At 45.3% G+C, this 27,731-nt stretch overlaps 1 protein-coding gene across 1 annotated transcript; it reads left to right on the plus strand.

The window, feature by feature from the left end:
- Positions 1–27,730, plus strand: GOT1L1 (glutamic-oxaloacetic transaminase 1 like 1). Its single transcript, XM_057504951.1, has 12 exons — positions 1–115; positions 776–957; positions 1,268–1,379; positions 1,642–1,751; positions 1,968–2,060; positions 2,151–2,301; positions 2,762–2,927; positions 3,437–3,579; positions 3,832–3,981; positions 7,499–7,758; positions 7,880–8,005; positions 27,509–27,730. Exons 1-12 carry the CDS (start codon positions 1–3, stop codon positions 27,728–27,730), a joined length of 1,830 nt encoding a protein of 609 aa, XP_057360934.1.
- Position 27,731: the final 1 nt, after the last annotated feature.

The following is a 27,731-nucleotide window of genomic DNA, read 5'->3' on the forward strand; positions in this document are numbered from 1 at the left end:
ATGCCCACCCTTTCAGGGTTTAGGGATGTGCCCCCAGCGCAGAAGCTAGAAGGCAGCCTGTTAAAGACCTACAAGCAAGACGATTACCCCAACAAGGCATTCCTGGCCTACAGAGGTAGCTGCCTAATAGTTGGGGCATGTAAGACTAGTACCTCCTAACTGCCTCGAAGAGGGCAGTACCCACCACCCCGGAGGAATCGGGAGATCACCCAGCCTCCGCAGGTGGAGAGGCCTGCTCCCGTTCACAGAGCTGTCCTCAAAGAAGCCAAAGTGCCCTGGTCACGCTGGGTCCCCTGCTCTGCTCTGCGGGCTTCCTGGCATTTGGTAAGAGCTCTGTGCTCTCCCCGAGCTCTATGCTCCAGGACCTGCATGGGCCCTGCGCTGTCTTCAGCCTATTTCCTCTCCCCTCTCTCTCTCTCGGACCAAGAATGGTTCCTGAGGTGGACTCTCCTGATAGGCGGCCAGGCCTTGACACTGTGAGAGTCAGTGTCCCTTTGCTTAGTCGCATGTGTCTGTAACTCCCACATTGTATATCATTTTCGCCCTTTCAAATGGCATAGGTTTCAGTTGCCTTTGGAAAAGACAAAAATTACACGCATTCGCTAACAGCACATTCTTTTTGTCAAGGGGCTGGGGAAAGGGAAATTGTCTTCTCTTAGGCAATTTTCCAAAGCCCTGAGAAAGCCAGGGCAGAGCTGCTGTCTGCGGGCGGTCTGCAGAGCGCAGACCTGGAGGCCCCGGCCATCCGGAACGCCCCCTGTGGTTTCCCACACAGTCTGCATGACCCACGAAGGCCAGCCCTGGGTTTCCTCTGTGGTCCCCAAGATCCGACTGCAGATGGCGCAGGATCCCTCCCTCAACCATGAGTACCAGCCAGTGATGGGCATGAAATCATTCATCGAGGCCTCGTTGCAGCTCCTCTTTGGAAAGTACAACGAAGTTATTTTGGAGAACAGGGTAAGAAGGCGGGTCCTCTCCTTCTCCCCAGACACGCGGAGGGGAGATGGAGGGCTGTGCTATCCTAAAGCAGAAAGGGACCTTGGTGGGCCCCCTGCATTGACAAAGGACACAGCTGAGACTCAGAGAGTCCAAAGTCTTAGTCCCCAGATGGCAGAGCCAGGATCAGAGCCCGAAGCCACGCTCTCTGCCCCAGCTCACACTGCCGATGTGCGAGCTCTTCCAGTGAAGAATGACCGGACTCTCAGGTTGTACTAGGCTCACCTTTACTCTATTAAAGTGTTATTTCTGCTTATTCTTTGGCTGGCAGGCAGGGGGCGTGCACACAGTTGGTGACAGCGGTGCCATCCAGCTTGGGGCCCAGTTCCTCAAAACTTGGCATCGAGATTCCCAAATAGTTTACATCATTTCTTCTAAAAAAGGTGGGTGTTCGGCAAGGGGAGCGTGACAGAAGATCTCTGTCCCCCATCCCTGATTCCCACCCCATGTACGATCTTCGTGGTCTTGCATCTCACTGTCAGTCATGAGAAAAATGGTGGAGGCACCTTTTTTTTTCCATTTGCTTGTCCTTTTCCTGTTATCATCCTACCTCCAGGCAGTGACCTTCAGCCCCGTTCTCTGTAAGTCTGCCTCCATCTCTCCATTTCCTCTGTACCAGCTGGTTGGGGGGCTGTGTTTCCACAGAGCTGCATGGACTCGTCTTCCAGGACATGGGCTTTACAGTTTACGAATACTCCTTCTGGGACCCCCAGCAGCTGTGCATGGACCCCAACATGCTCCTTGATGTGGTGGAGGTAGAAGGACCCTCTCTGACACTTTCCTCATACCCAACTGACCGTTCTACGGTCCTTTCCCTCCCGTCCACCCTGTGAGACATGCAAGGCCATTTTTAGGCTTGGAGTTGCCAAGCCTGTGAGTAGAAACCAACACGGGATCATGTCCCCTGAGAATGTTCTAGTGTCACAGCACTTGGTGGGGGACATGCCTGATAGGACAGTCTCTACCTGCAGGAGGCCCCCCGTGGCTGTATCTTTGTGATCGGGAACATTAGCAGCTGCAAGATGACACCGAATCAGTGGGCAAAGTTCATGGCCTCCATGAAGGTGAGCCTGACATCCTGCCTGACTTTCCTCTCTCTTGCCTTCCACCATCTCCTCACCTGTCACCATTTTCATCCTTCTTTTTTCCAACAGAGGAAGCAGATATTCCCATTTTTTGACATTCCCTGTCAAGGTTTAACCACCGGTGACCTGGAAGAAGATACTAGGTTCTTGCAATACTTCGTGTCCCAAGGCTTTGAGTTCTTCTGCAGCCAGTCTCTGTCCAGGAATTTTGGCATTTATGGTATGGTATGGGCAGAAGGGGAAGGGAGGGCCTGGTGCCTAAGGGTGCCACTCTCATGGCACAAACAATGTGGAAGCCGAGGCTTCCAGAAAGAGCACCACACAGGCAGAAGGGAAGAGCACTGAGATAGAAGTCAGGTCCTGTGTTCTGTCTCAACTCAGCCACTAAAACTGACTGTGGTTGAATCATTTATCCCCCTTAGGCCTCTTGTTTGCTCCACTATGGGATGAAAGGGTAGGAGTTTCAAGTCCCTGCCACCTTTAAGAGTCTTACTTCTGGCTACTTTTTCTGGAAGAAGAGTTTCTGGCAACTTCCTGGGACCTGGATACCAGCTTGACTGGGCTGGGCTGAGGCCGGGTAGTTCAAGCCTCTCTTCCGCAAGGCTGGAGGCAGAGTCGTAGGGGAGGCCCTGGGAATGGAAGTGAGATGGAGAGTGAGGCTGTTGGTCCTGATGCTACAGATGAAGAAGTCGGGATCCTTGCCGTGGTGGCGCTCAACAACCAGCTCCTGCTATGCGTCCTCTCGCAGCTGATGAACTTGGCCCAGGCCTTGTGGCTAAACCCTCCTACCACGGGTGCTCGCATTATCACCTCCATCCTCTGTAACCCTGCTCTGCAGGAAGAATGGTACGGGCGAAGGGCAGGGGCAGGAAGGGATGCGGAGCCTCCAGACACCTACAGAGTTGCTGATGCATGGGAAGCTGCTAGGTGCTTCTCCCCTGGATAGCTGCCTCTTTATTCCAAACATTCATCAACATTTCCTGAGGCCCCACTGTGTACCAATAGCAGGGGCTATGTCTAGGGCTGCCCTCTCTTGGTGGAATGGGTAACAGAACGTTTTTTTTTGGACACAGGCTGTTGAATTATTTGAACTCTTCCAGGTTGCAGGAGGAGGTTAGGAAGCATCAAGGCCTTGCTACTCTGGCAAAATCTGCTAAGAGTCTGCTTGGTTTTCTTAAATGAGTAGGGATTGAACCCCACCTCCCATCCATAACTATCCCAGATCCCCAGCTCCATGACCTCTGGACCTCTGGCTGGGGGCTTTTGAAGGGAAAAAAAGTGGAATGTCAATGAGGAGGTTGACCTGTGAGCAGGAGACCTAACGTTCTAATTTCTTACTGTCTTTCCTTTGGCAGGAAGCAGAGTCTGATAGGGGTTGTGGGGAACATCATGCTCATCAAGGAAAAGGTGAAGGGGAAGCTCCAGCTCCTGGGCACCCCCGGCTCCTGGGATCACATCACTGAGCAGAATGGGATCCATGGCTATCTTGGACTTGACTGTAAGTGTCTGGAAGGGGTAGCTCCCTTCTTTCGAATCTTGGGCTTATATTTAAACATTAAACTTCACTGACCAGGTCACCAGTCCCTAGCTTCACTCCAGATTTTGATTCTTTCCTGAGGAAAGTGGAGCTGCTTTAACGACCCTTCTGAATCCCCAGAAATGCTGCCACTCCCTGTCCCCCATGATTCACCCTGGGCTGGGGATGGTTAGAGGTGGTTGTCCCAGGATCTGAAATAGTGATTATCACCAGCCCAACAGGTGGAGTACCTGGTCAAGAGAAAGCACATCTACATCCCCAAGAATGGTCAGATCAACTTCACCTGTATCAATGCCTCAAACATAGATTACATAACTCAGAGCATCAGTGAAGCTGTCCTCGTCACAAAGGGCTCAGGGAAATGTCTCCAGAATGTAACTGATTTTTGATTGGAATGAAAGCTTTAGTTGCAAAATCCTGTGCTGATTATTCATGGCTACAATTCATTTATCTGCAAAGCACTCTCTCTCTCTCCATCTATTTACGAAGCACTGGTCTGGTCTCAGCCAAAAGCGAAACAAAAGGCCCAGAGGAGAAGGGAATGTCTACCTTCACTGGCCATCTCATATGTATTAAGCATCTACTATGTTAAGGTCCTGATCTGGTCTCTTCGTCCTTCCAGGCTACTGTAACAAAATGCCATAGACTGAGTGGCTTTTAAACAACAGGAGTGTCTTTCTTGTAGTTCTGGAGGGTGGGAAGTCCAAGATCAAGGTGTCAACAGACTCCATGTCTGATGGAAGCCCTCTTCCTGGTTCATAAACAGCACCTTCTAGTTGTAACCTCTCATGGTGGAAGGAGTGAGGAATCTCTCTGGGGCTTCTTTTATAAGGGTACTAAAATTCCATTCACAAGGGCTCCACCTTTATGACCTAAGCATGTCCAAACACCATCACATGGGAGATTAGGTTTCAACATATGCATTTTGAGGGGACACATGCATTCAGACCATCACATCTGGGCATCAAAGAGAATGCAAAAAACACGTACAACCTAGTCCTTGTTCTCCAGAAGCTTCCAGGCTAGTTGGGAGATGAGCCTTGCTCACATGACACAGTGAAGTAACATTTCAAGGCTGGATGTAGTAAGTCACAATAGATTATGTAGATAGTAAATATGTCAGGAATTTAGAAAAGAAATACCTTAACATGGGCAAATAAATCATATGGAAAGGTGCTCAACATCAATAGTCACTAAGGAAATACAAATGAGAAGACTGACCATACTAAGTGTTGACAAGGATGTGGAGCAACTGAAACTCTCACACTGCTAGTGGAAATGTATGATATAATCACTTTGGAAAACATTTTTGCAATTTTTTAAAGAGTTAAACATATACTTTTTATATGATCCAGCTATTTCACTAAAGGCATTTAGTGAAATAGATAAAAGGGAAATATATGTCCATATAGAATCATACACAAATGTTCAAAGCAGTTTTATTTGTAATAGCCAGTAATCACAAACAACCCAAAAGTCCATCAACAGGTGAATGGATTTAAATAGATTAACAAATAGTGGTATATCTATGCAGTGGAGCAGTATTCAGCCATAAAAATGAATGAACTCTGGATATATACAATGTGAATGAACCTCAAGATAATTGTGCTGAGTAAAAGAAACTGGACAAAAAAGAGAGCATGCTTATGATTCCATTGGTATAACATGCTAGAAAATGCAAACTAATCTGTGGCAACAAAAAGATAGGTGGTTGCCTGAGAGGGAGGGATTACCAGTGGACATAAGGAAACTTCTGGAAGGGGTGGGTGTGGTCCCTATCTTGACCCTAGTGATGACATACAGGTGTATACATATGTCAAATTGTGCACTTTAAGTATGTGCAGGATATTGTGTCAAACTAGACCTGACTTTTTAAAAAAGGGTAGGAGTGATAAAAAGTGAAAAAGTTATGGGGGCTAGTATTACAGGTCTTGAAATCAGAGTAGTGCAGAAGGTGACAGTCCACAGGCAGATAGTGTGAAATCAGTATTTCAGCAAAGGTGTGTTTTCTGGAAATGCTAATGACTCGGGTATGACCATGTGAGTGGGTGGCCAGGTGGATGGAGTGGATGAAGAGATTATTGGTGTAAAGGAAGGACAATTGGCTCATTAAAAAAAAAAATTGAAGTATAGTTGATGTATAATATTATATTGGTTTCCAGTTTTACAACATAGTGATTTGTACTGGCTCACTTCTTAAGCAGAAATTCTCCTTTATGTACACTCTCTGAAAGAGGGATGTATTTCCTTGCCACCTGCCTCAGTAGGTTATGCTTAGATCCAGCAATTCCATTTCCCAGGGTTTATCCTAAGGGAATAAACAAGGGCGCAAGAATGTGTGTGCAAGTATGTTTATTATCAAACCTTTATATTATTAAAAAACTGGACTCTGAATGTTAACAAGAAAGAATTAGCTAAATAAATTAGACTATATCTATCCTTCTGAATACATATCAGTTTAATGACCTATAAAGTGAAGCAGAAACATATAGTAGGGTTGAGTATGTGGACCGTTCCTCCTCTTACTTGTGTGACCTTTGGCAAGCCACTTAACTTTTCTAGGATTTAACTTCCTCATCTGTTAAATGGGAATATCAATCAGGTGCTATCTCATCGAGATATTGAGGATTAAATGAGTGACTATATCTAAAACACTTTAGAACAGGACCTGGTACATAGTAAGGACCCTAGTAAGAGTTAGCTATTGTACTCATGATGCCGTAAGTGAAAAATAAATGACAAAACTGTACCATAGGACTCCTTTTTGTAAGCAAATTATATTAAAAATTAATATATGTTTATATTTAGAAAAGTCTGGAAGGATATGCTTCCAAGGCATCTCTGTGTGATGGGATTATGAATAATATTCATTTTTTATTCTAACATCTATTTAGATTTTTATTACTTTCATATAAGAAAGCTACTTTTATTTGAAAAATATGTTATCAGGTGATTCTTAGTGACTAGATTTGCATAGCTTTTGGAGAAATAAACCATAAAGAAAAAAGTAAACTAATTTTAACTTTTAATAGTTTCATTAACAAAGATTATATGGTATTATCTAATGAAAAATTGTAAACATGTTAAAGAGTCCAAGAACAAGAGTGTAATTAAGTGATCGTTCCAATTTAGTGGACTATTATGCATCCATTAAAATGATAGTTATTAAAGCCAGGTAGATAAAGGCGATAAAAGAAGACAAAATTTCAGGCAATAAGCCAGAGGTAATATGAAAGATTGCATGTAGTGATTTGTTAGGAATAGAGGCAGGCAATTTTCCCATTTGTATTTCTTCAACCTGGGGTGGAGTTATGAGCGTGGGAACGCATTATCAGATTTTGTTCTTGGGGCCTGTCTTCCTTTGCAACCCAGCCTAAGTCACTGTAAACATAGGTCTTGAACAGTAAATTTTCAGCAAATACATCTGGCTTTTCCAATGAGTCCAGACGGTAACAATAGCCATTACTATCATAGCTAATGGTTGTTGAATGCTGAACTGAATCTGCCCTGTTCTACGCACTTAACTTGCACCAGCTCATTTAATTCTCATAACAATTCAAAGAGGTAGGTTATTATTTTCCTCGTTTGCAGTCACGCGAGCGTCAGCAAACTGCCCAACCCAGGTCACACAGCTGGTAAGAGTCCGTGGGCTTGGTTTGACCGAGCTACGGGTGCTGCCGTCCCCCTCCAGGCCGCTCCGTTACCCTATCATTCCCGTCACCCCAGGGCTCTTGCACCTAACCCCAAGGAGCAGATAAACCCCCAGAGCAGGGCCGGGAGGGAGGCTGCTGGGGCCGAGCGGAGCCTCCCAGGTGAACGCGCCGGGAGCCGACTGGACCGCCCGCGGAAGGGGCTGCGAAACTGCGTCCCCTCGGCGCAGACACTGCCCTCCGCGAGGGAGGAGCACCCGCCCACAGCGGGGCTGCCACGGGCAAGGAGAAAGGGAACCGACAGGAGGGAAAGCCGAGTGGAGGGACGGGCAGCGTCATCAGCCGCTCAAGGGAACGGCCGGGTTCCGCCGCCCGGGTTCGGCGCGGCTTCGGCACCGACGCTGCGGCCGCGCGCTTTCGGGCGGCGGTCGGGCTCCTCTCCGCCACCTGCGGACTGCCCAGCGCACCCGGCGGGCCCGGGCGCCTGCAGGTACCTGGAGAGGGGCGTGGGGCGGAGGCACCGAGGAGGAAGCGTTGCAGAGTGACCTGACCTGAGACCTGCCACCCCCTGCCGTCGAGGATCTCGTCTCCCAGTGAATCCGCCTCTGAAGGTGCCTGGCAACCCCGAAGTTCTCCCCGCGGGGCCACGCCGGGATTCCAGAGGTTCCAGCGGATCCCAGAACCTTGCGCCCCCGTGTCTGCCCATGGGTGCGGGCGCCCGTGCCGGCAGCTTGTGGGTGAGCGCGCTGAGCTTTATCCAGCGTTTCTGGGTTGCCTTGTTTCCTATTCCATTGGCTGTGAGTCCAAGCAAGACCTAGTAAAATAAAAAAGGCGTGTAGCGGGCGAGTAGGCTGGTCGGCCAGTGGGGGCGGACTCTGCCCGAGGAAGCCCCGGGACCGGAGCGCTTCTTCCAGTCTGGGAAACAGCTCTCCGCGAGCAGAGGCGGCCCCAGGCTCGGCCCCAATCCGGGGTGTGTGTGCGCCCCCATAAGGCCTCTGCTTTTGTTCCTGGTTTCCACCCTGTCCTGGCTTTGGGGTCTTCCTAAGCAGCCCAATCTGTGTGCTCGCCTACTCCTCTCATGGACCTGTAATGGGCACTTCACCCTACTCTACAATTTGAGGTTTAAGCGCCATTCTCTCACTTGTTCCCCATACTCCAGCCACACCAGTTTTCTTCCAGTTTCTCAAATATGAACAGTCTTCCTGTCTCAGGACCTTTGCACACACTGTCTGTTCCGACAGTAACACTCTCCTTTTTGCAAGATCAGCTTCTTTCCTATAGGGTGGATTCAGCTCTCGACTTAAATGTCTCCCCTCAGAAAGGCTTTTATTTAACCCTCCTACAAGGTAAGGCCTCCCCCGACCAAAAGTGTTTTTTTCTTTCTTGCCACATTTTGTATTCATTTTATTTTATTCTCTGACAATTTAATGCAACACTGGGCAGGGAACATATTTGCCTTGTCAAGCTTGTAACTGGCACATAGCAGGTCCTCAAATTTTTGTAATAGTGGTTTCATTAATTAGTTAACTTCTTGCACCATAGAACGTGAGAGCCAGAAAATGCCTGCTGCGATAGGGCATCCTACACAGTTCTGCAGAAATCGGGGCTATTTGCTGCTCTTCCGATCTGTTGGTGCAGAGGATTGGCACCTCAGTGGTGCCATTGACTGAATCCTCCCTAAGAGTCCTAAGTCAGCTCCCTGTGTGGAGCCACATTCCTGGGCCCTCACACAATCTAGCACCCGGGAGCTCAAGAAATATGGCATATGTCCCACCAGGAGCCTTGGCTCTTCATTCTCACCTTGAGGCAAACTCACCCCATCATCGTCTATCTTCAGAACTGATTGCATACTACAAAGCTGAAGCTGTCATAGGGACCTTGAGAGTGAATTTACCCCATGGGGCAAACAGCAAAATCCCCTGTCAGACCTCCCTGTTCCCCCAAAGTCCCTGGCTGGCAAAAACCTGCCTCATTTTCCTCCCCCATTTACAACCCCTCAAGTCTCTTAACGACCTGCAGCAGTTCAGTTCACACTCCAAGCCTATACCCTCCACACAGCACACACCTGTCTTCAGAAGGCAGTTTAGAAAGCGCCTCTTGTAGCTGACACTTGTCCCCTGAAGACATACATCCCCCCACTCTCCTAACCCCCGCATACCTGAACCACTTATTTAAGATTTCCTCAGTGACAGTGGATTTCCATGAGGGGGACTCACTCACGGTGTCAATGAAAACAATGTACAGCAATCAAGAACTTGAGACACTAGAGAGGGGAATGGTGTTGAAAATATGGCTGGTGTTGAGATGGAGAGTTCTGGAGAGCTGCTGACTGGGCTTACCACTGCTGAACATTTGGAAGTGTAACTTTTATGTTATGCATGTCTTCATTAAAAATTAATTTTTATAATTCAACAATTAAACTGTTTAATAAAATAATTAAACTTTAATTCTTTAAAATTAATTAAAGAATAAAATTAATACAAAATAAAGCAAAAAAAGTTCCTGGGCAGCATGTCCTCCATGAGATCTTTTTTAGAGGTCTACCCTACATGGTCCTGTGCAGTCAACCACCCCTTCCTGGTGGGCAGTGCAGAAGCTCAACAACAGGATTTGGGCCTAGGACCTATTTTATCAGGGGCAAGTTAGTGTTGGAGGAATAATTGCTGTGGTGCTAATGGGAATTAGCACAAAGCTGTGGGAAGTTGGTGGGTCTCGATGGAGGCGGGTGGGAGGGGAGTAGACAGGGACTATGGAGAAGAAGACATAAAGCTGACCTTTGGGATATCCTTCCCTCCGTCTGCCTTACATGGGTGTCTCTGTACAGGCAGGGTGGGAGGGAAGCTTGTTGCCCCTAAATGTCTCAATTTGCAAGGCTCTGACGCACACATCGGCTCTCCACAGTTTCCTGACTTTTGAGACAGTAGGTGGTGCTGTTGAGCAAACTTGGGAGCGAAGAAAGCACCCTAAACTTTGAACTTGAAAAGTCTGGCACCTGGACCCTGGTAACTCTCTCTTCCATCCACCAGAGCAGAGGGGGCTGGGGGAGAGAGGAATCCTCTCTGAGCTCTTTTGAGCTCCTCAGCAACCCCAGGGAGGACGGAGGACTGGGCTCTCTTTTCACGTGTATTTGCCACACGTGTTGGTATCCCAAATGTGTTTGCAATGCGGCTCAGGTGCAGTCCCGGGTGGTGGCCACCTGCAGCTTGTCTGGGAGAGGTGTGAAATTCGGAGGCATCCCTACACACCCCTTCATCAGCCAGGCTGACTCACCCTCTGCCCAGCATAGCCCAGCTTCCATTGCTCTGCCTGCTTCTGCTCCTTGGATCCCCCTTTCCTTAGAAAGCTTGGACTGCTCTGAGGAGTCTGGGACTCCACAGTAAGACAGACCTGTTTGTTAAAGAATATGTTAAGTTAAAAATTATGTTGTGATGTTTCAATTATGTTTCAACTATTCACTTATGTTGTGATCTACTTCTTGAGTCAGTAAATGTGCTCTTACAACCCAAAGGCTCACCTTAGTAGATGGGACCAAATAGATCATGGTACCTCAATACAATAATAATCTTTTTTAAGAGATTAAGCTTAAAAAAAATAAATAAATGACCTAAGAAGATATTCAGGAAATATGGTTGAATTAGAATAGCAAGCTGCAGAAATAGTGGGTGAATGGCTGTGTCCATGTGTGAACGTGTATGTCAGAGGTGGGGAAAAAACTGGGGAAGCATATGCTTCCATATCACATTTCTGTATGAGCATATTTTGCCTTTGTAATTGCATCATCTAAGAAAATACACTTCCACAAACATCAATCAGTGTGGATGGCCAAACTGTATTACACTAGGCAGACAGACCACACTGTGACTAATTCCTGACTGCTTGCTGGACTTGGAGATTGTCTTTAATTTATGCAGCAATTGCACTACAACAAATTACACACTACTACACTCCCACCGGAGCAGCTAAAGGGAAAAAGACCCACAATACCAAACTCTCACAACCCCTGTTGGGAGTGTAAATATGTACAAATACTTTATTGAATGGTAATGTCTACTAAAGCTGCATTTATACACACCACCCAATGACCTGGCTAATTCTACCTCAAGATATTTAACCTGTAAAAATACACCCAATATATGCACCAAAAGATGTACAAAATGTTCAACAACTCAAATGTCCCTTGATGGCAGATTCTGGATAAATAAATCATAGTGAATTCATAAAAATAAATAAAGAAAGAATATGTTAAGAAACTGTACTAATTGGGTTTTTAAATGCAATCTTATTTTCAAGATGGAATCCTCCCTGTTTTTACTACGTTGTTTTGGGCCGAGGGAAATGATTTTGAACTCAGAATTCCAGGCCCAGCCAACCTATTCTGTGAAGGAAGAATAAATTACAACTTCAGAAATACAAGGATTCAGAAAGGTTACGACATTCAAACTTTTCTAAAAGTTTGACCTTTGACCATGGGAATGAGGAAGGAGATATCTAAGCTGGCCTGTGCATACAGTAAAACAACAAAATTGGACTGGATCTATACTGTTGGAACTCAACCAAGAATTTGGAGAAGTGCAAATTGTAGCGCTCCAAAGTGTTACAACTACAAACTATTTATTGTTAAAAGAACATATGGCATGTGAACAGTCCCCAGGAATGGGTTGTTTTAATTTGTCTGATTTCTCTCAGACTGTTCAAGTTCATTTGGACAATATCCACCATATCATAGATAAGTTTTCACAAATGCCTAAGGTGCCTAACTGGTTTTCTTGGTTTCACTGCAGATGGCTGGTAATTACAGATATGCTTTGGTTATGTAACTATACTCCTATTATGTTAATGTGTGTGTGCAATTTAAGTAGTAGCTTAAAACCTATACATGCTGAAGTTACTCTACAAGAAGATATATCAAAGAAATAATCAATCTTCCCATGTTTTCTTCCGCCTGCTACTTCTATAGCTTTTCTTCTTCCTTCCTAATTACAACCCTTAAATAGAATTCGTGCCTCATATCAAATTTACCGAGTATGATAATTCTTCCAAGTGGTAAAGATACCTCAAGACAAATGCTGGGCATAGAAGCCACAGGGCATAAATATGCAAAGAAGTAAAAAGTTAACTTTTTCAAACAATAAGCCTTCTCTCTCACTTACCAACTTCACATTTCCCTGTATGGCCCCGGAAGATGACTGGTTAGCCAGAGACGGGTAAGATTCCTCAAGGGAGGAACAACCTAAGACAGGCACAGTCGCAGGGGGGCCATCAGGTGAGAAATTGGGGATCAACAGAGGTGAGGCTTAGAACCTCACCCCCCCGTTCTGAGAGAAATCTTCTGCATACGTGGATGTTTTATTGCCCTGGTCTAGCTTGGATTAACACATAGTCTACAGGCACACACCTGATCATCTACATGTGCTCTCTTACAACACTAAACTATGTTTTCTACCTTTATCTTGTATCTACCTACCACTTCAGCATTTTATTAAAAATAATAATAATAAAGAGAGAAATGTGGTATCCACATATAAATCAAGTATAAAAACCAAATGAGTATTCATATTTGAACTGACTGTTTATAGTTCATAATGCATGAGCAAAACCGAAAGTTTCTGTGATGACTGCCCTTGTACTGTTCACTATGTAACTTATTCATTATGTAAGAATTTGTTCTACATGTAAAAACTTGTTTGTTATGCCTCAGAAGATTGGAGACTGACAAAAATTAGGCTTGGGGTGGAATAATGATTGTGCATTGAGCATTGACTCCCCTATACAGAATTTTATTGTCGTTAACAACCATTTGATCAATAAATATGAGAGATGCCCTCACAAAAAAAAAAAAAAAAAAAAAAAAGGACAGACTTCCAATGGTAAAATACATTAGTAACCGGGATGTAAGGTATAGCATAAGGAATATAGTCAAGATATTGTAACAGCCTGGTAGGGTGATAGCTGGAACCTAGAATTATGTATATAAATGTTCTACCACTGTGTTGTACACTTGAAACTCATGTAATGTAATAGTGTGTGTCAACTACCCTTCAATAAAAAATAATTATTAAAAAAAAAAAAAAATAAAAAAATAAAAGTTTGACCTTTGAGATGTGGTCCTCTGAAGTAATGAGAGGAAAACAGGATAAAAAACAGTGGTGAACCAAGAAATTAATAAGACAAGTTTTTTGTTTATAATGTGGTTGTGGATAAAATGCATTGTCAAATTATTCTGAAGAAAGAGACACATCACATAAAAAGTTAGTCATTTGGAACTGAAATTCTGGGTTATTTAGACAAAACATAAAAGGTGAGAAAGGAGGAGTGATTATTTCATTCAGAGAGTGGCTGCTGCAGGCATTAATGCTTAACACAGATAAGAAAACATTAACTGTGTTTATTAATCAATTAATATGGATGGATGCATAACTTTCAAACCATTATAAGAAAAGAAGAACAGACAAACTCAGTCAAAGCTGAAAGGAGGAAAAAGAGAAAGAACAAGAAAACATACAGAAAACACAAAATAAAATGGCATGAATAAGACTAAACAATGTATGTGAAAAGGTTAAACCTTTATGTTGAGATTTTTTAAAGTCCAGCTACAAACTGTTTATAAGACACATACCTCAAAATAATACAGAGAGATCTGGATTTATACCGGGGCACGAGAATGATTGCTTCACACTGAAACCTAGGATTTGCAGTAGCAATTCAGGAGGCAGAAAGCATCTGAAGGGGCTCCTGGTGAGTCTTAGAGGGTGTGGTGGGGGTGGGGGATGAAATGCATCCAGAAGGAATTGGAAAGATGATTCTGGTGGTAAGAGAATGCTAATTTTTTGGCAAAAACCAAAAGCCCCTTTATAATGTTATGGATAATCCACGAAGAGGTTACCACATTGGGGCGAGACCAGATCATTTGTAAGGAATGTTGTGTTTGGGGTGATGCTCGTTACCAAGCATCATGGAACCTTCGTGAGTTCAGGTGTGTTGTCCCAGGTGCTGTTTTTCCCCCATGGCTGGTGAGATTTGTTCATTCACATCGCCATGCAAGCAGAACATCCAGCACCAGTTTGCAACTCAGGATAAACCACACCAAGGACACCGGGAGAGGCAGGAGACCCCCAGTCGGCCCAGACGAACAGCTTGGCTGAGAGACCTCCTCGGATTCCTGGCAGGCCTCCTTAGGTGGCCTCAGTCCGGCTTCCTGGGAGCCTCAGTCCGTCCACCGGCAACTGTCCTAGTGCGTCCTGGCCGTGACCTCAGGCCTGGACATATGACTCCTTCCGGAGCATTGTGGGAAGCCAGGGCGCAGCCTGAGAAGAGTCTGTTTACTTAAACCCAACTCACTCTAATGGCAAACCCACAACTATCAGGGCTCAGTTTCCCCGAGGATGACACAGGCCCTCCACCTGAGCACGTGCATGTGGGTGTTAGTATATACAGGCCAGCCGGCTGCCAGCTCTACGGGGGAGTTTCTCATTATGGTACATTGCTCAGGACCCTCGTTCCTAGTGGTGACTATGCAGCCACATCTTCAAAGCAGGAGTGAAAATCAGAACGGAGCCTGTGACCGACACTATCAGAAAGAGCCACAGGAAGATGCGGTCGAGAACTTGAGCTACAAATTTCCAGTCTTGCACTACCTGCAAAGGAGAAAAAGATGCCTTCCGTTCAAGATGCTGGGCTAGTCTTCTGAATCCTTTTCAAGTGATTTAAAAACAGTAATACTCAGATTCATAACCCCTCAGTTTTCAAAACGCACCTAACACATCACACACAATACAGGCTCCCGTTATTCCCTGTGACACTTCCCAGAAATGGCCTGGGAAGCCTGTTGTCAATGCTGAAGATGTGCGATAGAAACATCAGAATGGGAAAAGCCAGATCTGTACACAAATAAAAAATCAGTGTCTCTTATTGCTTCCTGATTGCATGTGAAATGAATCACAAGGTTATAAGTTAAGAATTCTCATGGCCAGAGGTCACGGCCTTCTTCCCACCCCACCCGTGGGGCTGGCCAAAGCAGCTCCAGATGATGGACACCGCGAGGGGGAGAAAGGACCAGGGACAGGAGCTCGTAGCGAGAGAGGGTACCTAGTCCCCTCTTCCCTTTGGAGGAAGGGACCTGGGCCCGAATGCGCGGCAAGCCTGAGAGAGCAAGGTCAGAGCAGGAGCGGCCAGCCGAGGGCCGAGAGGCCAGCGGCCAGTTCTCTTTCAAGGGAAAATAAACGTCCCATTTCTACTCTACGGCGATTTCGTGAAGATGGACTAGAACAGGACTCCTGCCATTCTAGAGGGGACACAGCTTGTGTGTAAAACCTGAATGATATATTCTGTGCACAAAGAGGTTTAGAAATCAAGCCTTGGGAAAGAAACACAAAGAAGAGAGATTAAAATGTTTAAAATGTCAACCTCAAATGGAAGACTTATAGTGATTTTAATCTCGTTTACACGTTCTGTTTTTCGAGTTCTCTATACTGCTAATGTGTTCCTTTGATAATTTTTTTAAAAGCTATTTTAAATCCTTGTATTAGAATTTTTAAAAGAAGTAAAGAAACAAAAAATAAAACCCTTAGGAAAAGCTGAAATGTTTGTTTTGTAGCAGAAATCATGTTTAAAAATTTTTTTTAAATTTTTTTCAGTGGATGGAAAACATAACAAATTATATGAGAGAGGACATGGTGGGCAGTGTGTACATCAGATGTAGAAGGCTATTTCTAAAAAACACTCTCTCAGGAATGTGTTTATGGATCAGGCTCTTGACTCTCACTTTTGCTGATTTTAGAGTAAAATGATTGAACCCTATAAATTGGTCTAAAAGTTGTTTTAAGCAACAGACCGGTTTTTATACTGAGTATTTATATGTCAAATAATATTTTCATTCCATTGCAGAAGGACCAATGGACTTAGAGAAACTTAGAGGGACTTAAAGGAACTACAGAGGTGAAGAGAAAGATGAAAATGAATATCTATTGACTGTTTACATAATCAGGGGCTGGGGCTGCAGGTGCTGGGTACATGGGGCACTTTACACTTAGTGTCATTTATGCTTCACGATAACTCATCAAGGTGGGTTTCAGAAAACTGAAGGTCATGTTGAATACCTTGTCTCAAGTCACATAGGAAATGAGTAGGATCTGAGTCCAAGACCGTTTTGAGTCTGAAATCCACACTCTTGCCACACTTTAAAAAAATCTGTAAGCTAAATACTTACATTCTCTTCCCTCCCCCAAATACCTGCTATAATACTGTATTTCTATATTAATTTTCAAAATCTGATTCTTTCTGTTCTTCTATTTCCAAGTACTGTGGATAGAAATATCCAGCATCCCAAGAAAAATGAGAAAGAAATTAGCAGAAACCAGGATAATCAACTTAAAATGTAGCATCGAATTATTTTCAATAGAATTAAGTCCAGTTTTAAGGAATAGTGCTTAGTCTGTCCTTGCTTCATTGATGTTCATTCTGTTTTTGTGAATCTCTTCCCCCAAATGCATACCCAGATGGCCCCTAATAAACCCAGATTTAATGGGCCAGTGTGAGGCAGGGCCTGGTAGAGGAGAGGGTCAGGTGACAGCAGTTATCTGGCCAGGGATGGAGGGCTGGAGCAACCTCCAGGCCTGAGGAACTTGACTTGGGAGGTAAGGATTTAATCCAATTTTTAAACATCTTGATAATATCTCGTGAAGCCCCCACTGTGTGCCATTAGCCACTTTCAAACCCCCAGAGGTGCTCATAAAGGTAACAACGTGTAATCCAACAGCCCAGACCTAGAAGGCGGGACTCCATCCCTCCCCACGTCCTCTCTCTCTCGGGACCCCTCTCACCATATGGCTGTCTCCCTGCTGGACCACGCACTCTGAGGAGCGGGCTGGGCTCTATAATCCCTGTCTCCAGTGTCTGTCACACGAAACACTTAAAAATGCCGTTTGAGAGAAAGGAGGAAGAAGGCAATCAGGCACAATCAGCTTTCTTATCCATCTGAATTGTGTTTGGGGCCTGCTGTGAATTTACAACCATCTCAGGAATAAATTAGCCATGAATCCAGGGGTGCTTGCCATTCCATGCTGGCAGGAAATTCAGTCTCAGCCATTGCAGGAGCCCCATCCCCTTGCCTAGGAAGTGGGAAGGCTTTTGCAGCCTCTGAATACCAGGCAGGCCCCGTAGCCTCCAGCCCGTCTTGATCACAGTGGATGGTCAGTGACCAGCCACGTGGCCCCTTGGAACTGGCAGTTCTGCTAGCCTCTGCCTGGTCACGTGCCCAGGACTCTGTCAGGACTAGACGTCTGGGGGGCAGGACCCCCTCCCTAAGCCTCCACTCAGCCACTGCCCCCTGATGACGGCCACCCCAGGAGCCACCGCTGCTGGAGGCCCAGCCAGCCCCAGGGAGGTTCTCCCCTATCTCCCCTTAGAGCTCCCTTTCTCCGTGAAGAGGCACTCACTGCGTCTCCATCCGGCTCTAGAAGCTCTTGGGTGAGTTCAGATTTTCAGTGAAGACACATACAACAAACAAGAAGAGAGGTTGTCCTTTAAGCCCCTTCTGTCTTTGGGCCTTATAAACCTAAGAAGCCTAGCTCCTTTCTTGGAAAATATGGGAAAAAGCCATACAGAGAACAAACACACAAATCCTCACCCCAAAAAATCATCCTGTTTGGAGCCCATGTGCACTGGCCCCCTCCCCTATTCTATGACCAACTGGCAACTCGCCAAGCAGCTGCCTGGAGTGTGGCATGTCTGCCAGAAGAGAAATAACCAGAAGTGTGCATCCTAGGACCCTGAGCTAAACCTCTGCCCCACGTGAAGAGTGAGCACACTCGTTCTGATGGCCCTGGGAGGCGGGCGGGACAGCTTCCACCAAGATGTGCTCAGGATGGTGAAGCAACAGCTGACGGGAGGCGAGGCAGATGCACTTCCAGCTGAAGAGTTTAAAAGTTATGATCAGTATCCTTTAAATTGGGAAAGTGACTTGACATTATAAAATAAATTAGTCATGAGGACGGAGGTGAGGAGGAAATACTCAGAAAGTTCTCAAGTCCCTCTCCCTCTTGGCAGGTTTGTGGGAAGCCAAGGAAGCCAAGGAAACAGGGTTTCTACTGAGGCTTCAGAAGTGTAGAGGATTCACAAGGTGCTTGGGTGCTTAGGATTGTAACAATGAAACAGTGTATCCTGCCCCCGACCCCACCAGGACTCAGTGGTAGGGAACAGCTTGTTAATCATAGTCATGGAAGCCCATTAGTTTATAATATGGTATCCAGTAACATTTACAAAAATAGATTAAAATAGAAGTAGCATCCTGAATTCACCTATAGTGACCTAATAGCTCCTACTGCAGTGGTTTCCTGCGTGCTGACTCCCCGCTAGCTTTGTGGTAAATGTATAAAAGGTGTGGCCCTGCTGTACTTGGGGCTCACACCTTTTGAGATCACTCTCCTCTGAGCCCGCAGGTGTGAAATAAACCTCCTCCTCCAAGACCTCTGAGTGCCTCTTGGTTCTTCTGTCAGCAATCCAGTCCAGGTTTTCCGGTTTTCCGTAACACTTGCACAGTGAGTTTTATGTTCCCATTCTCTTTGACACCACAGGGTGCCCTCTGGTATAAGGGACCTTCCCCTGCTCATTCCTGTGTTTTTGCCGTGTGGTCGTGTGAGAAACACACTCACTGGTCCAAATTCAATAAGTGGACACGGAGACAAAGACAACAGCGGAGCGAGGCTTTAATGACGGTCTCGCAAGATCGGGAGTCTGGTGGGCAGGCACACCTGGGGAGTTTGGCACCAGTAATTTATCTCCTAGTGCGAGTCCCTCCCCTGGTTCCTCATTGGCTGAGTACTACAGGGACCACATTATTTTCTGACGTCGCCTAAGCCAGTTATATCTTTCCATTTGTCTTAATCTTATTGGTAGGTTTAAAAAACTCAAATCAAACAGGTATAGCCAGGCCCTTACCAATTCCCTCACCCCAACCCCCACTCTCAGCCTGAGCATCTTCCACCATGGTGCCCTTTGTTAATACTTTACTGTTAAAATGTTTAAACATCCTGGCGGGAATAAATCACATCTAGGTTTTATGCTTTCCTAACAGTCGTCAGCTGGGATGAGCTTTGCATGTTTGGGAGCATCTGAGCCTTACAGTGCTTCTCCCCGGAGTAAGTAGGTGAGGATGCCTGAGCATCTGGGGTCCCTGTGACTGGAGAGCTCCATACCCCACCCTAGCCTCTTGCATTCCTCTGCCTGGAGGAGTAAGCATGGCTACCAGGATTCTGGAACCTGAGCTGGGGCAGGGGAGGGAGGGTTTCTGTTTACAATCTTCAGTTAGGGCTCTTCTTCTTTTTCAAAACAGAACATTTTCACCTGACATGAACCTTATGATTGAGGTTATTTGGGCTCAATATTAACATTGAAGTCTGCACATTTATTTTTCACACACCAGGCAGCCATCACCCTGAACTGGTAGGGATCTCAGTGGGCTCCATCCTCCCAGTGTATTTGTAGAAAATCTTTGCCATCAAGGATAATGGCCCTGGTTGGGGTATGGGTGGGACACAACAGTCCCCATATTCACTTCTCAGAACTCCAATTCCAAGCACAGGGCCCTGAACCCTCCTAGGGGAAAATTGCATGGAGAATTAGTGGCTGGACTTCCCAGGGCATGTGCACTGCAGGGGATACACATCGTCCAGGCTTTACCCCGTGCTGCCCATGGGGAGAAGAGACAGGGCTCCCCCTCCACGGTGGACCAGGAGGAGCCAGACTTATGACAGGCCCCCACTCCTCTGCCAAACACAAGGCAGGTCAGGAGCGGAGTCCCTGGGAACACAGCCGTAAGAGGAGGGCCTGGGTCCTGCTCCCGACACCAGGACTCCGATGTGAGGCTTTCACACTGAGCGCCGGCCTCCATCGCCATGGCCCCCTTCAGTCTGAGCTCCAGGGCTGCAGTAGGATGTGTGCTGGGAGCCCACACCCCAAATTGTGCCTTAGCCATGAGGATAACCTGCGTGGCCTCACACCCACTTCTGTACAGGGAGAGAGAGACAGGACCCCCAGGACATCCCCCAGGACCGCACCTGTCCTAAGTCCTGCCTGAGGCCAGCATGGAGGGAACTGAGCAAGAGAGACAACGCTCCAGGCTGTGACTTCCCGTTCGGTTACAGGCTCGTGCGGGCGCACACAGGACGCCTCACCACAGATGGGGATGCAGAGGCTCAGACTTGGTCCCTTTTGATGAGCCTCTGCCCACAGCGGCTGCCAGGGGAGCTCACGTGGGTGGTAGGTGTCCTTCACTCCGTGTTGTTTTTAGGTTTCTCCACTTTCTTAGTACTTAAAACTCAATGGGTTTTAACTGAAACTCCCAGGGAGATCTTAAGGAAATTAATTTTACTGGGGAACGTCCTGCATCGCCAAAGAGGATGGGAACAAAAAACTCACTGCGTAAGGACCGAAAGGAAGAGAAAACACGAAGGGGTCATAGGGGGATGTGAAATAAATGACCTATTCCTGTCTTCCAAGTGGTAACAGATGATATAGTTATTCATTAAGATCTATGCTTCAGAAAATCTAAACAGACCAATTACCAGCAACAAAATTGAATTGGTAATTAAAAAACTACCCAAGAACAAAACCCCCGGGCCAGATGGATTTACCTTGGAATTTTATGAAACATACAGAGAAGACATAACACCCATTCTCCTTAAAGTTTTCCAAAAAATACAAGAGGAGGGAATACTCCCAAACTCATTCTATGAAGTCAACATCACCCTAATACCAAAACCAGGCAAAGACCCAACCAAAAATGAAAACTACAGACCAATATCCCTGATGAATGTAGATGCAAAAATACTCAACAAAATATTAGCAAACCGAATTCAAAAATACATCAAGAGGATCATACACCATGACCAAGTGGGATTCATCCCAGGGATGCAAGGATGGTACAACATTCGAAAACCCATCAACATCATCCACCACATCAACAAAAAGAAGGACAAAAACCACATGATCATCCCCATAGATGCTGAAAAAGCATTCAACAAAATTCAACATCCATTCATGATAAAAACTCTCAACAAAATGGGTATAGAGGGCAAGTACCTCAACATAATAAAGGCCATATATGATAAACCCACAGCTAACATCATACTGAACAGCGAGAGGCTGAAAGCTTTTCCTCTGAGATCAGGAACAAGACAGGGATGCCCACTCTCCCCACTGTTATTCAACATAGTACTGGAGGTCCTAGCCACGGCAATCAGACAAAACAAAGAAATACAAGGAATCCAGATTGGTAAAGAAGAAGTCAGACTGTCACTATTTGCAGATGACATGATATTGTACATAAAAATCCCTAAAGACTCCACTGCAAAACTACTAGAACTAATATTGGAATTCAGCAAAGTTGCAGGGTACAAAATTAACACACAGAAATCTGTAGCTTTCCTATAGACTAACAATGAACCTAATAGAGAAATCAGGAAAACAATTCCATTCACAATAGCATCAAAAAGAATAAAATACCTAGGAATAAACCTAACCAAGGAAGTGAAATACCTATACCCTGAAAACAACAAGACACTCTTAAGAGAAATTAAAGAGGTCACTAACAAATGGAAACTCATCCCATGCTCCTGGCTAAGAAGAATTAATATCGTCAAAATGGCCATCCTGCCCAAAGCAATATACAGATTCAATGCAATCCCTATCAAATTACCAACAGCATTCTTCAATGAACTGGAACAAATAGTTCAAAAATTCACATGGAACCGTCAAAGACCCTGAATAGCCAACGCAATCCTGAGAAGGAAGAATAAAGTGGGGGGGGATCTCGCTCCCCAACTTCAAGCTCTCCTACAAAGCCACAGTAATCAAGACAATTTGGTACTGGCACAAGAACAGAGCCACAGACCAGTGCAGTGGAACAGAATAGAGACTCCAGACATTAACCCAAACATATATGGCCAATTAATATATGATAAAGGAGCCATGGACATACAATGGGGAAATGACAGTCTCTTCAACAGATGGTGCTGGCAAAACTGGACAGCCACATGTAAGAGAATGAAACTGGATCACTGTCTAACCCCATACACAAAAGTAAACTCCAAATGGATCAAAGACCTGAATGTAAGTCATGAAACCATAAAACTCTTAGAAAAAAACATAGGCAAAAATCTCATGGACATAAACATGAGTGACTTCTTCATGAACATATCTCCCCGGGCAAGGGAAACAAAGGAAAAAATGAACAAGTGGGACGATATCAAGCTAAAAAGCTTCTGTACAGCAAAGGACACCATCAGTAGAACAAAAAGGTACCCTACAGTAGGGGAGAACATATTCATAAATGACAGATCCGATAAAGGATTGACATCCAAAATGTATAAAGAGCTCACATGCCTCAACAAACAGAAAGCAAATAATCCAATTAAAAAATGGGCAGAGGAGCTGAATAGACAGTTCTCTAAAGAAGAAATCCAGATGGCCAACAGGCACATGAAAAGATGCTCCACATCGCTAATCATCAGAGAAATGCAAATTAAAACCACAATGAGATATCACCTCACACCAGTAAGGATTGCCATAATCGAAAAGACAAACAACAATAAATGTTGGCAAGGTTGTGGAGAAAGGGGAACCCTCCTACACTGCTGGTGGGAATGTAAAGTAGTTCAACCATTGTGGAAAGCAGTATGGAGGTTCCTCAGAATGCTCAAAATAGAAATACCATTTGACCCAGGAATTCCACTTCTAGGAATTTACCCTAAGAATGCAGCACTCCGGTTTGAAAAAGACAGATGCACCCCTATGTTTATCGCTGCGCTATTTACAATAGCCAAGATATGGAAGCAACCTAAATGTCCATCAGTATATGAGAGGATAAAGAAGATGTGGTACATATACACAATGGATATTACGCAGCCATAAGAAAAAAACAGATCCTACCATTCGCAACAACATGGATGGAGCTAGAGGGTATTATGCTCAGTGAAATAAGCCAAGCAGAGAAGGACAAGTACCAAATGATTACACTCATATGTGGAGTATAAGAACAAAGGAAAACTGAAGGAACAAAACAGCAGCAGAATCACAGAACCCAAGAATGGACTAATAGTTACCAAAGGGAAAGGGACTGGGGACAATGGGTGGGAAGGGAGGGATAAGGGCGGGGAAAAAGAAAGAGGGCATTATGATTAGCATGTATAGTGCGTGGGGGACACGGGGAGGGCTGCGCAACACAGAGAAGACAAGTAGTGATTTTACAGCATCTTACTATGCAGATGGACAGTGACTGTGAAGGGATATGTAGGGGGGACTTGGTGAAGGGGGGAACCTAGTAAACATAATGTTCTTTCTGTAATTGTAGATTAATGATACCAAAATTAAAAAAAATAATTGAGGGAACTCTTCTTTGCTTATATACAGTGTTTCTCAAAATTCAGTAAAGTATGTCACTTGCATCAAGGTCATTGTATTATTTGCTTTTATTGGACACATGCAAATTTAGAAGATAACTTAAGACCTGTTAACCCTGAGGTGCATAATCACCACATCATTGATGTAAACATAAATCACTTAAATTACATCAAAGTAGGAATTTTAGGATAAGTTTTTGGGGAAAAATCATAGGTGTCTATATTTGGCTGTATTCATAGCTCCCTATATGAAAAAAGCAACTGTCTGCTCATATTCATAAATATGTAATCCAGCAGTATTTTAAATTCCAATTCTTACCTTTGAATGGAGCTTACACATTGCTCACTAATTTAACTTACAAAAATTGTAGGCAAGTAGTCCACTTAAAGAGCATTTTACCCCAAAATTTAGTAAGTTTTCCAATTTTGTAAATGATGCACCGCACAGTATTGGACAGTATTTCCTTCGAAGCCTCATCTTTATTAGATGTACAGAGATTCAGCAGGCTGAGAAGTTAGGACATAAGGTTCTTGGGTATAGTGACCTGGATGCAAATCCTGACATGACTCAGTCAAGTTATTTAAGCTATGTAACCCTCAGAGCATCCATCTTTAAAATGGGATAATAACAGTATTCACCTCCTTGGGTGCTGTAGTCATTAAATAATGCAAGAGGCCCCTTATCCACAGACCTTCTGACAGACTCAGCCTCTGAGAACCCCGTGGATGCTTGAAACCACAGATAGGACCAAACTCCTTATTTACACTATGCTTCTTCCCATATACACACAACCATGATAAAGTTTCATTTATAAATTAGGCACAGTATGAGGTTAACAACAATTAACTAATAGTAAAGCAGAACAATTTCAACAGCATATTGTAATAAAAGTTATGTGAATATGATCTTTCTCAAAATATCTTGTACCGTCCTCACCCTTCTTGTGAGGATGTGAGTTAAGATGCCTATGTGATAAGATGAAGCGAGGTGAATGACTCTGGCATCACTGGAGAACATTAAGCTATTACTGACCTCATGGTATGTCAGAAAGTGGGCCGTCTGCTTCTGGACCACAGCTGAACGCAGGTAACTGAAAGCACAGGAGGCAAAAGTTTGGATAAGCAGGGACTACTGAGTCCTTGTGAAGGGCTGAACAGTTTAAAGACTATAACTGTTCATCTACATTTAGAAAAAAATTTTTAACGTGAGCCAACCATGTTTATTAGTGGTCCCCAAATAACACTTGGAAGATGTTCAACTGATAATTGTTGAATTGAATCAAAACTCAGAAGGGAAACTGGTTAGAGTCAACAACATAGCATGAGTTGTATTGAGTCTCTCCCCGACACATTCAAAGACTGGTTGCATAGGACTCACCCTGAAAGCTTAAAAACATTTAGGATTCTGGTACCCTGAAAATTCTGAGTCTGTCAGAAGGTCTGGTATTAAGCCACGAATATCAGTTTTAAGAGCTCCCACAGGGATTCCGATGGACAGCCAGGTTTGGGAACATGACCTCAAATGCACTTTCAATTCAGAAATAAAGTTCCCCAGTACTCCCATTGGCAGGATGAGTCCCTGGTGGATAGAAGCTGGGTCCCAACAGCTCCTTGGTAAAAAAGTGTCCGTATCTTGGTATCTGCAGTCACATTTCAACTCTCTAAGGGTTTGGTAAGTGTGAGGAAGTCCCAGAATGGCAGGAGAGATGCTACAGGGAAGGAGAACGGACCCTGAGCATCTTTCAGGAATCAGCTCCTGCAACCCGGGCATCAGTAGCCCCTCCCAAGCGGAGCTGGAACAAGTAGCATGCAGTTAAAAGAAAACAAACCTTCTCCCATCCTTATTGGATTTCTGTTCTTTTGTATCTCTGTGCGTCTAGTACAAAGGAAGTCAGTAAATACTCACGGATTAACTGTTATAAGCTTACAAAGAATCCGCCTCCCATTGTATCAGCCCTCGATCCATACCACCCATGGGATGTGAATTACCCTGTGAAATTGATTCGATTAATATGCCTCCTCATTGAATCCTATGAAAACTGCCTGCATGTTATGTTCTCCCCACTTCATGTCTCCTCTTTTGCCAGCCGTGCGTCTAAGTCGCCTCTCACCTGTCCCACCCTCCTTTCCTGCTCTCTAAAGCCTTCAGGTGTGTGTTGTTGGTCACGTGCTGTGGGATATAAATAACTGAGAAACATTCATGTCTGTGGTGGCAGAGAAGTTGCAGCCACCTCTTTTCCTGGAAACGTGCCTCTGGTGTGACAGTATACTACAGCAGTTTGAAAAATTTTCACAAAACATTTCTGAGTGAAGCAGGGAGAGGAGATGGGGAAGCTAAGAGACCGCCATGGCCTTCACACATCAGCTTATAACTTGCCTAAATATTTGTCGTCATGTCACCAGGGCTTCCACACGAGCCAGTAATCCATTTCAACCCAGATCTGTAGTCTCTGAGGTATTCTATTTTTTAAATTTTGATATTGTTAATGTACAATTACTTGAACATTATGGTTACTAGACTCCCTCTATTATCAAGTCCCCCCCACATACTCCATTACAGTCACTGTCCATCAGTGTAGTAAGATGCTATAGAATCATTACTTGTCTTGTCGGTATATACTGCCTTTCCCATGTCCCCACCCCTCTACATTATGTGTGCTAATCATAATGCCCCGTTTTCCCCCTTCTCCCTCCCTTCCCACCCAACCTCCCCAGGCCCTTTCCCTTTGGTAACTGTCAGTCAATTCTTGGGTTCTGTGAGTCTGCTGCTGTTTTGTTCCTTCAGTTTTTGCTTTGTTGTTACACTCCACAGATGAGTGAAATCATTTGAGTTATTTTTTTGTGGGAAAAAAGTTGCTGTGTGCTTCTAAACTTCTGTTCTTTACCCAAGGGAAAATATCTATCATTTCCTTATTTGGGGTTTTCTTTAAGGAACAGTAACAGAGCTGTGAATGCTCACAGATCAGGTGGCGTGGGTGTTCACCTGCCATTATATCCCCCATACTTAGCATGAGGACTGACAATAGGTGCTTTGAAATTTTTTTTACCAGTGAAGATACATTCAGAAAAGAGGGGTGGAGGACTAAAGGACAGAGAGAGACTTTGGAAGGTGATTCTGGGTGAGAGAGAACTGCAAAAGATGAGAAATTCTTTTCTGCCAGTGCTGAGAGAGAGAGAGAGAGAGAGAGAGAGAGAGAGAGAGAGAGAGAGAGAGAGAGAAGAGAGCGTAATGAGATGAAGAGGACAATATGGTATTTGTCAAGGTAAGGAACTGGTCACGTTTCCCTTTCCTTGCCCTTGATAACATATACATGCTTCAAATGGAAGTTTTGGAATGACTCTCCATTGCTCTAAGGATAAAGTCTGAACTTAGCATGGCGTGTAAGGTCCCACATGGCCTAGCCCATGCCCACTATCTAGCTCCAGTCTTAACTCTACCACTCCCTCCCAGGTGTCCTGTATTCCAGCCATTATTTGGGGCATATGGGTGTTGGCTTATGCTGCACCATCTGCCTGAAGCAGGTCCATCTCTTCATTGGCCAATTCCCTTTCATCCTTTAGATGCCTGCCTAAATGCCATCCGCTCCAGGAAGTCTCCCCAGGCCTTTGGGTTGGCTTTGCCTTCTATATTACCCCATCCTAGCATGTCCTATATTTCCTAGTCATTGAGGGGTCGCGGGTGGAGCCAAGAGGGGGCGACCGGGTGGAACCCTGCGCCGCCCCGGCCGCGCGAGGTCGGGCGAGGCGGAGCGGCGGGCTCCCCGGCTCCCCGAGCACTCGGCCCCGCGCCTCGGGAGTAAGTAAAGTGCCGCCGCCGCCGCCTGCACGTGGGTCCGCGGCCAGCAGTCACAGCGCCGCACGGTCGAGAGCCTGAGAGACGACAGGACGCCCGGAAAGCAGAAGCACTCCCGAGGCGGCGACCCGGACTGTGAAGATCAAAAACACGGCCCCGCGCGGCCTCCGCCGCGGCCCGGGGCGAAAGCAACCATTGGGCCCTCGGGGAGAACACAGAACTCCGGCGGCTGCGCTGTAGCTGCAGGCGCCGCCGCCGCCACATTCAAGATTTAGT

Source organism: Manis pentadactyla, chromosome 7 (assembly GCF_030020395.1).
Source record: "Manis pentadactyla isolate mManPen7 chromosome 7, mManPen7.hap1, whole genome shotgun sequence".
Lineage (NCBI taxonomy): Eukaryota > Metazoa > Chordata > Mammalia > Pholidota > Manidae > Manis > Manis pentadactyla.